Source organism: Mobula birostris, unplaced genomic scaffold (assembly GCF_030028105.1).
Source record: "Mobula birostris isolate sMobBir1 unplaced genomic scaffold, sMobBir1.hap1 scaffold_651, whole genome shotgun sequence".
Lineage (NCBI taxonomy): Eukaryota > Metazoa > Chordata > Chondrichthyes > Myliobatiformes > Myliobatidae > Mobula > Mobula birostris.
In genome coordinates this window covers 129023-138898 of record NW_027278370.1, presented here as the reverse complement: position 1 = coordinate 138898, position 9876 = coordinate 129023, and the positions used below count along the sequence as shown (strand labels likewise).

At 55.5% G+C, this 9876-nt stretch overlaps 1 protein-coding gene across 1 annotated transcript in view; it reads right to left on the bottom strand.

Annotated features, from left to right (window-relative positions):
* Positions 1–380: 380 nt before the first annotated feature.
* Positions 381–9876, bottom strand: part of LOC140193635 (protein kinase C alpha type-like) — a 138445-nt gene continuing 128949 nt past the window's right edge. The window contains exons 20-23 of the mRNA XM_072250795.1: positions 9043–9123; positions 3234–3341; positions 1733–1873; positions 381–1062 (exon numbers count right to left, since the gene is read on the bottom strand). Coding sequence (XP_072106896.1) covers positions 886–1062; positions 1733–1873; positions 3234–3341; positions 9043–9123 — 507 coding nt within the window. The 3' untranslated portion in view covers positions 381–885. The remainder of the gene's footprint in view (positions 1063–1732; positions 1874–3233; positions 3342–9042; positions 9124–9876) is intronic.

Below are 9876 nucleotides of genomic sequence, written 5' to 3'. Positions count from 1 at the left end.
ACCCACACTGACTCAGAGTAGACAATCGTCTGAGACGTTCTCCCTTTCTGCAGGAGCTGTGTACGGTCCCTGACTAGCAACGCCGCCCCAACTTCTTTACCACCACCCCCCGTCCCTTTTAAACCATCTAAGCCCCAGAGCACCTAACTATGGAGCTGGACAGAGGCATGGACCAGTGCTTCCAGACTCTGATGATGCAGGCGGCTGCCTTTTGAAGATCAGAAGGAAGGCTGTGTCTGTGATGGAGCTGATTGACTCCCTCCTCCATCCTGAAAGCCCCTCACACTCCATTCCCCTCCCTCCTTCCCTCCTGTTTACTCTCCCACCTCCCTTGAACACAGCTGTACATCTTTCCCCCTTCCACCTCTGACTCCATCCATTCCTCCACTGTTCACCCCTCCCCCCTCCATTTTCCTTCTCACCCCATGAACCAGACAACGGTAACCACAGATAAACTTTATTACAGAGATATTTGATGCCTGGAGTTCGGGGTCCCATCATTAGCGAGCCTGGGGCGGGTGGGTGGGTGGGGGTGGGGGCTCAAAGATAAGTGCCCGAGGCCTGCCTGTGGATGTGCGGGCTGTCGTTTTGACGCTTGCTGCGTATGGTGTCCTGTCGAGCATCGCGGGCAAGCTATACTGGCAGCGCCTGTGGGCACATTGGTCATTAAAGCAAACAATACATTTCAATGATAAAGAAATTCAAATCTGAATGTGTTCTCAGAGACCAGCGCAGGCAGAAGGGGGAGCGTAGGGGGTGCACACTGTAAGGGGGGGGGGAGATGGACAGAGGAGCAGGGGAGGCTCCCTTCTTCCTTCAGCTGGGGTGGGGACTTCAGGGAGGAGGGGAGGGAGGTCCCTGGGCGGAGGAGAGAGCCACAGACCCTCACATCCCCTGGGGCAGGGGTCCGCGCAGGGGTGGGGTCGGGAAGACCGGGTTGATGAATGAGAAGCCGCTGAACTCATCCTGGTCAAGGCTGAGGAGCACGAGCTGGTCGGGTGGCGTCAGGGTGGGAGCCCCTCGAGTGAAGAACTTGTCAAAGTTCTCGCCGTTCCTCCCGGACTGTGGGGAAGGGGATAAACGAGGAGAGAGGTGGTGGGGTAAGGGGAGGGAGAGTGGGGATGGGTGGGAGGGAAGGGGAGGGGGAGAGGGAAGGGGAGGGGAGGGAGGAGGTGAAGGGGATGAGAGGGAGAGGGGGCAAGAGAAGGGGAGGTGGCGGGCAGGGTGTACAGGTAGGTAGTTAAACAGGCGTGTGGTAGATGGGGGAGGGGTGGGGCGGGGAGGGGAGAGAGACAGAAATAATTATATCTCATCCCCCAAATCATGTATCACCCCACCCCTGCTGCCCACACACAGAAGATACACTCTCTCCCTCTCTCCTCCCTCTGTACCCCTGCCCTCCCCTCCATCTCTCACTCCTCCCTCTGTCCCTCCCCTTCCCTCCCTCACCTACCTCCTCCCCCTTCCCATCTCATTTGCTCTATCCTCCCTCCATCCCTCATTCCTTCATTCTCCCTCCCTCCTCTCTTTCTCCTCTCTCCCACCTTCTTTGATCTTTCCTCCCTCTCTCCCCCTTTCTTCCCCCTCTCTTTCCTCCATCCCTCCTTCCTCCATCTCTTTCCTCACTCCCTCCTCCCTCTCCCCTCCCTCTCTCTGTCCCTTCCCCCTCTCTATCCATTACCATCAGCCTCCCTCCCCCCTCCCCTCCCCGCCCCCCCAGTCCCTCACTCACCGGCCGGGGTTTAAACGGCGGCTGCACCTCCAAGTTCCGCAGCCGCTCCCAGTCGATCCACCGAAAGAACAGATGTTCGCGGAGGTCCCGCTGCCCGTCAATTCCGCAGCCCAGCCGACGGGCAGGGTTCCGCGTCATCAGCTGGGACAGAGGAGGAGAGAGGGAAGAGAGGGAAATGGAGGGGGGGGGGAGGAAGAGCAGAGGGAAGGACGGGGAGGGAGGGGGGAGAGAGAGCAGATTGGGAGGGGGAGAGAGGGATGGGGGGGAGAGAGGGATGGAGAGGGGGGAGGAGAGGGAAGAGGAAGGGTGGGAGAATGGGGGGAGAAAGAGTGAGAGAGAAGAGAAAGTGAGGGGCAGGGGGGAGTGATGGGGAGAGAAAGAGGAGAGAGTGGTGGGAGAGAGAAAAAAGAATGAAAGAGAGAATGGGGGGAAGAGAGGAGAGTGGTGGGGGAGAGAGAGGGAGTGTGGGGGAGAGAGATAAATAGGGGAAAGGGTAAGGGAGTGGCGGGGAAGAAAGGCGAGAGTAAGGGGAGAGAGGGGGCAGAGAGATGGGAGGGGGAGTGAGGGTGATAGGGAAGGGGAAGAGGAATGAGAGAGGGGAGAGGGAGGGAAGAGAGGAGGGAGAGGTAGAGAGCACAGAGAGGAAGGTGGAGCAAGAAGAGAGGGGGGAGACGGAGGAGAGAGTGGAATAGGTGATATGGGAAGAGAGTGGGATGAGGGAGAGAGGGAGGGGGAAGGGGAAGAGATGGGGGGAGAGGGGAAGGGAAGGGGATGAGAGACAGGAGGAGGGACGGGGAAGAGGGGAAACAGTGAGGAGGGGGAAAAGGAGTGAGGTGGAGGGGAGAGAGGGGAGATGGAGGGACGGGAATGGAGAAGGGAGGTATTGGAAGGGGTAGGGGCAGTGGAGGAAGGAAAGAAAATTGGGGTAGAGGGAGAGGGGGCAGAGTGAGAGAGAGGGAAAGGGGAGGGGAGAGATGTGAGGGAAGTAGGTGGAGGAGTGGAGTGAGAGAGAAGTGAAGGGATGAGTGAAAGATTAGATGGAGAAAGGATTGGGGTAAAAGTGCCAACAATAGGGCAGTGACCTGTGTCTTTCCCTCCCTTTCCAGGAGAATCAAAACTCCTTCCCCTTCCACCCCCACACACGTAATTCACTCCCCCGCCTCTGAATCTCCCAGTGGTGTCTCTGTATCCAACTCATTCCGCCTCCCACCCGACGAACTACCACCCGTGCGCGAGCCGAGGGTCTGAGGGGGTGGAAGAAGAGGGAGTGTGTGGTGAGGTGACGGGCTACTTCCCACTTGCAGACAGACACAGCCTCTCGGGAGAGACCCCTGGGGTACGACAAGGTGTGGAGGAGCTACGGGAGGGGAGGGAGGGAGGAGGGAGGGTTACTTACCCTCTTGCAGATAGACACGGCCTCTCGGGAGAGACCCCTGGGGCATGACACGGTGTGGAGGAGCTGCAGGAGGGGAGGGGGTGGGGCAAAGGGAGGGTTACTTACCCCCTTGCAGATAGACACGGCCTCTCGGGAGAGAGTCCTGGGGTACGTCACGGTGCGGTCCAGCACAGACTGGAATAACTCGTCCTCGTCCTCCCCATCAAATGGAGGCTGTGGGGAGAGATGGGGGAGGGGGTCCATTAGTAGCTTCTCAGTCACCCTCTACCCCACGCTGAACAAAGCAAAACACCGTACAGACCCCACCCTGAACAAAACAAAATACCATATGACACACAAACACAGCTCCACTGCAGGGAGGGATGCTGTGGGAGGGGATGAGGAGGGAATGCTGTGGGAGGGGGTGAGGAGGGAACGCTGTGGGAGGGGATGAGGAGGGAACTAGAGGGGGTGCAATATTAGATTTCCTATTAGGAAACGAGTTAGGACGGTGATGCAAGTCTGTGTAGGGGAACACTTTGGTTCCAGTGATCATAACACCATTAGTTTCAACTTGATCATGGATAAAGATAGATCTGGTCCTAGGGTTGAGGTTCTAAACTGGAAGAAGGCCAAATTTGAAGAAATGAGAAAGGATCTAAAAAGTGTGGATTGGGACAGGTTGTTCTCTGGCAAGGATGTGATTGGTAAGTGGGAGGCCTTCAAAGGAGAAATTTTGAGAGTAGAGCTTGTATGTTCCTGTCAGGCTTAAAGGCAAAGTGAATAGGAATAAGGAACCTTGGTTCTCAAGGGATATTGCAATTCTGATAAAGAAGAAGAGAGAGTTGTATGACATGTATAGGAAACAGGGAGTAAATAAGGTGCTTGAACAGTATAAAAAGTGCAAGAAAATACTTAAGAAGGAAATCAGGAGGGCTAAAAGAAGACATGAGGTTGCCTTGGCAGTCAAAGTGAAGGATAATCCAAAGAGCTTTTACAGGTATATTAAGAGTAAAAGGATCGTAAGGGATAAAATTGGTCCTCTTGAAGATCGGGGGTGGTCGGCTATGCGCGGAACCAAAAGAAATGGGGGGGATCTTAAATGGGTTTTTTGCGTCTGTATTTATTAAGGAAACTGACATGAAGTCTATGGAATTAAGGGAAACCAAGTAGTGAGATCATGGAAACTGTACAGATTGAAAAGGAGGAGGTGCTTGCTATCTTGAGGCAAATTAAAGTGGATAAATCCCCAGGACCTGACAGGGTGTTCCCTCGGACCTTGAAGGAGACTAGTGTTGAAATTGCAGGGGCCCTGGCAGATGTACTTAAAATTTTGGTGTCTACAGGAGAGGTGCCGGAGGATTGGAGAATGGCTCATGTTGTTCCATTGTTTAAAAAAGATTGAAAAGTAATCTGGGAAATCATAGGCCGGTGAGTTTGACGTCGGTAGTAGGTAAGTTATTGGAGGGAGTACTAAGAGACAGAATCTACAAGCATTTGGATAGACAGGGACTTATTAGGGAGAGTCAACATGGCTTTGTGCGTGATAGGTCATGTTTGACCAATCTGCTGGAGTTTTCCGAGGAGGTTACCAGGAAAGTGGATGAAGGGAAGGCAGTTGATGTTGTCTACATGGCCTTCAGTAAGGCCTTTGACAAGGTCCCACATGGGAGGTTAGCTAGGAAAATTCATTCGCTAGGTATACATGGAGAGGTAGTAAATTGGATTAGACATTGGCTCAATGGAAGAAGCCAGAGAGTGGTAGTGGAGGATTGCTTCTCTGAGTGGAGGCCTGTAACCAGTGGTATGCCACAGGGATCAGTGCTGGGTCCATTGTTATTTGTCATCTATATCAATGATCTGGATGATAATGTGGTAAATTGGATCAGCAAATTTGCTGATGATACAAAGATTGGAGGTGTAGTGGACAGTGAGGAAGGTTTTCAAAGCTTGCAGAGGGATTTGGACCAGTTGGAAAAATGGGCTGAAAAATGGCAGATGGAGTTTAATACAGACAAGTGTGAGGTATTGCACTTTGGAAGGACAAACCAAGGTAGAACATACAAGGTAAACGGTAGGGCACTGAGGAGTGCAGCAGAACAGAGGAATCTGGGAATACAGATACAAAATTCCCTAAAAGTGGCGTCACAGGTAGATAGGGTCGTAAAGAGAGCTTTTGGTACATTGGCCTTTATTAATCAAAGTATTGAGTATAAGAGCTGGAATGTTATGATGAGGTTGTATAAGGCATTGGTGAGGCGAATCTGGAGTATCGTGTGCAGTTTTGGTCACCAATTACAGGAAGGATATAAATAAGGTTGAAAGAGTGCAGAGAAGGTTTACAGGGATGTTGCTGGGACTTGAGAAACTCCGTTACAGAGAAAGGTTGAATATGTTAGGACTTTATTCCCTGGAACGTAGAAGAATGAGGGGAGATTTGATAGAGGTATATAAAATTATGGTGGGTATAGATAGAGTGAATGCAAGCAGGCTTTTTCCACTGAGGCAAGGGGAGAAAAAAAACCAGAGGACATGGGTTAAGGGTGAGGGGGGAAAAGTTTAAAGGGAACATTAGGAGGGGCTTCTTCACACAGAGAGTGGTGGGAATATGGTATGAGCTGCCAGACGAGGTGGTAAATGCGGGTTCTTTTTTAACACTTAAGAATAAATTGGACAGATACATGGATGGGAGGTGTATGGAGGATATGGTCCGTGTGCAGGTCAGTGGGACTAGGCAGAAAATGGTTCGGCACAGCCAAGAAGGGCCAAAAGGCCTGCTTCTGTGCTGTAGTTTTCCTATGATTTTCCATGGTTTTCTAACGCTGTGGGAGGGGTGAGGAGGGATCACAGTGGGAAGGGCTGAGGAGGGAACGCTGTGGGAGGGGGTGAGGAGGAAGCGCTGTGGAGGGGTTGAGGAGGAAGTGCTGTGGGAGGGGATGAGGAGGGAACGCTGTGTGAGGGGATGAGGAGGGAACGCTGTGTGAGGGGGTGAGGAGGGATGACTGTGGGAGGGGGGTGAGGAGGGAGCACTGTAGGAGAGGGGTGAGGAGGGAACTGTGGGAGGGGGTGAGGAGGGATCATTGTGGGAGGGGGTGAGGAGGGATGACTGTGGGAGGGGTGAGGAGGGAATGCTGTGGGAGGAGGTGAGGAGGGAATGCTGTGGGAGGGGGTGAGGAGGGAACAGTGGGGGAGGGGTGTGAGGAGGGAACATTGTGGGAGGGGTGTGAGAAGGGAGCACTGTGGGAGGGGTGTGAGAAGGGAGCACTGTGGGAGGGGGTGAGGAGGGAACATTGTGGGAGGGATGAGGAGGGAATGGTGTGGGGGGGTGAGGAGAGATGACTGTGGGAGAGGGTGAGGAGGGATGACTGTGGGAGGGGGATGAGGAGAGATGACTGTGGGAGGGGTGAGGAGAGATGACTGTGGGAGGGGGTGAGGAGGGAACACTGGGGGAGGGATGTGAGGAGGGAACACTGTGCGAGGTGGTGAGGAGGGAACTGTGGGAGGGGGTGAGGAGGGATCGCTGTGGGAGGGGGTGAGGAGTGATCACTGTGGGAGGGGGTGAGGAGGGATCGCTGTGGGAGGGGGTGAGGAGGGATCGCTGTGGGAGGGGTTGAGGAGGGATTGCTGTGGGAGGGGGTGAGGAGTGATCACTGTGGGAGGAGGTGAGGAGGGATCACTGTGGGAGGGGGTGAGGAGGGAACTGTGGGAGGGGTGAGGAGGGATCGCTGTGGGAGAGGGTGAGGAGGGAACTGTGGGAGGGGGTGAGGAGGGAACACTGAGGAGGGATGTGAGGAGGGAACACTGTGCGAGGTGGTGAGGAGGGAACTGTGGGAGGTGGTGAGGAGGGAACCGTGGGAGGGGGTGAGGAGGGATCGCTGTGGGAGGGGGTGAGGAGTGATCACTGTGGGAGGGGGTGAGGAGGGATCGCTGTGGGGAGGGGTGAGGAGGATTGCTGTGGGAGGGGGTGAGGAGGGAGCACTGTAGGAGAGGGTGAGGAGGAACTGTGGGAGGGGGTGAGGAGGGATCATTGTGGGAGGGGGTGAGGAGGGATGACTGTGGGAGGGGTGAGGAGGAACAGTGAGGGAGTGGTGTGAGGAGGGAATGCTGTGGGAGGAGGTGAGGAGGGAATGCTGTGGGAGGGGGTGAGGAGGGAACAGTGGGGGAGGGGTGTGAGGAGGGAACATTGTGGGAGGGGTGTGAGAAGGGGAGCACTGTGGGAGGGGGTGAGGAGGGAACACTGGGGGAGGGATGTGAGGAGGGAACACTGTGCGAGGTGGTGAGGAGGGAACTGTGGGAGGGGGTGAGGAGGGATCGCTGTGGGAGGGGGTGAGGAGTGATCACTGTGGGAGGGGGTGAGGAGGGATCGCTGTGGGAGGGGGTGAGGAGGGATTGCTGTGGGAGGGGGTGAGGAGTGATCACTGTGGGAGGAGGTGAGGAGGGATGACTGTGGGAGAGGGTGAGGAGGGATGACTGTGGGAGGGGATGAGGAGAGATGACTGTGGGAGGGGGTGAGGAGAGATGACTGTGGGAGGGGGTGAGGAGGGAACACTGGGGGAGGGATGTGAGGAGGGAACACTGTGCGAGGTGGTGAGGAGGGAACTGTGGGAGGGGGTGAGGAGGGATCGCTGTGGGAGGGGGTGAGGAGTGATCACTGTGGGAGGGGGTGAGGAGGGATCACTGTGGGAGGGGGTGAGGAGGGATTGCTGTGGGAGGGGGTGAGGAGTGATCACTGTGGGAGGAGGTGAGGAGGGATCACTGTGGGAGGGGGTGAGGAGGGAACTGTGGGAGGGGTGAGGAGGGAACTGTGGGAGGGGTGAGGAGGGATCGCTGTGGGAGAGGGTGAGGAGGGAACTGTGGGAGGGGGTGAGGAGGGAATGCTGTGGGAGGGGGTGAGGAGGGAACACTGAGGGAGGGATGTGAGGAGGGAACACTGTGCGAGGTGGTGAGGAGGGAACTGTGGGAGGGGGTGAGGAGGGATCGCTGTGGGAGGGGGTGAGGAGTGATCACTGTGGGAGGGGGTGAGGAGGGATCACTGTGGGAGGGGGTGAGGAGGGATCGCTGTGGGAGGGGGTGAGGAGGGATTGCTGTGGGAGGGGGTGAGGAGGGATCACTGTGGGAGGGGGTGAGGAGGGATCACTGTGGGAGGGGGTGAGGAGGGAACTGTGGGAGGAGCAAGGAGGGATCGCTGTGGGAGAGGGTGAGGAGGGAACTGTGGGAGGCGGTGAGGAGGGAATGCTGTGGGAGGGGGTGAGGAGGGAATGCTGTGGGAGGGGGTGAGGAGGGATCACTGTGGGAGGGGGTGAGAACTGTGGGAGGGGGTGAGGAGGGATCACTGTGGGAGGGGGTGAGGAGGGATCGCTGTGGGAGGGGATGAGGAGGGAACAGTGAGGGAGGGGGTGAGGAGGGAACAGTGAGGGAGGGGTGGGAGGAGGGAACAGTGAGGGAGGGGTGGGAGGAGGGAACATTGTGGGAGGAGGTGAGGAGGGAACACTGAGGGAGGGGTGTGAGGAAGGAGCACTGAGGGAGGGGGTGAGGAGGGAACACTGAGGGAGGGGTGTGAGGAAGGAGCACTGTGGGAGGGGATGAGGAGGGAGCACTGAGGGAGGGGGTGAGGAGGGAACACTGAGGGAGGGGGTGAGGAGGGAGTGTTGCGGGAGAGGGTGAGGAGGGAGCTCTGTGGGAGAGGGTGAGGAGGGAGTGTTGTGGGAGGGGGTGAGGAGGGAACACTGTGGGAGGAGAGGAGGGAACACTGAGGGAGGGGTGTGAGGAAGGAGCACTGTGGGAGGGGGTGAGGAGGGAACACTGAGGGAGGGGTGTGAGGAGGGAGCACTATGGCAGGGGGTGAAGAGGGAGTGTTGTGGGAGGAAGTGAGGAGGGAACACTATGGTAGAGGATGAGGAGGGATCGAATGACGTAGCGTCTGTGAACCACTCACCTGTCCTGCGAGCATCTCGTATAGCAAGACCCCGTAAGACCACCAATCGACAGACTTGCCGTAGGGTTGGTAGGATATAATCTATAGCAGACAAGACAACATGTATCTGGTCTGGGGTCTGACTTCACTCCACACCAATGTAAAGAAGGATCCCACCCCAACAGGATCAAAATATATTTTATTGTCAAAGGTCATGTATATCTCAATATGGAACCCTGACTTTCATTTTCCTCCAAATCTATAGAATAGTAACCATAGCGGGATCAATGAAAGATCAAGCAGAGTGCAGAAGACTACAAATGCAAATATAAATAAGTTGCAATAAATAATGAGAACGTGAGATAACAAGATAGAGTTCTTAAAGTGAGATCATTGGTTGTAGGAACATATCAATGGATGGGCAGGTGAGTACAGTTATCCTCTTTTATAAGAGCCTGATGGTTGAGGGGTGGTAACTGTTCTTGAACCTGGTGGTGCGAGTCCTGAGGCTCCTGTACCTTCTACCCTGATGGCAGCAGTGAGAGGAGAGCCTGGCCGGGGTGGTGGAGATCTCTGACGATGGAGTCTGCTTTCCTATGACAGTGTTTCAGTGAAGGGAAGCAGGATGAAAAGAGTTTAACTGCACACCAGATAAAAGGACCCACTCCAGGCTGATCCAGCGGCTCATGTTTGCCCAGTGGCTTCTACAGATGTCCTCTTCAAAGTATCTTGGCTGATTTAGTCACGGTCTGGTAGGGTCTGGTACGGTCTGGTATGGTCAGGTACGTTCCGTCATGGTCTGGTACGGTCAGGAAGGCAAGAAGCTGCAGAGTGTCATGCACTCACTCAGCCCAG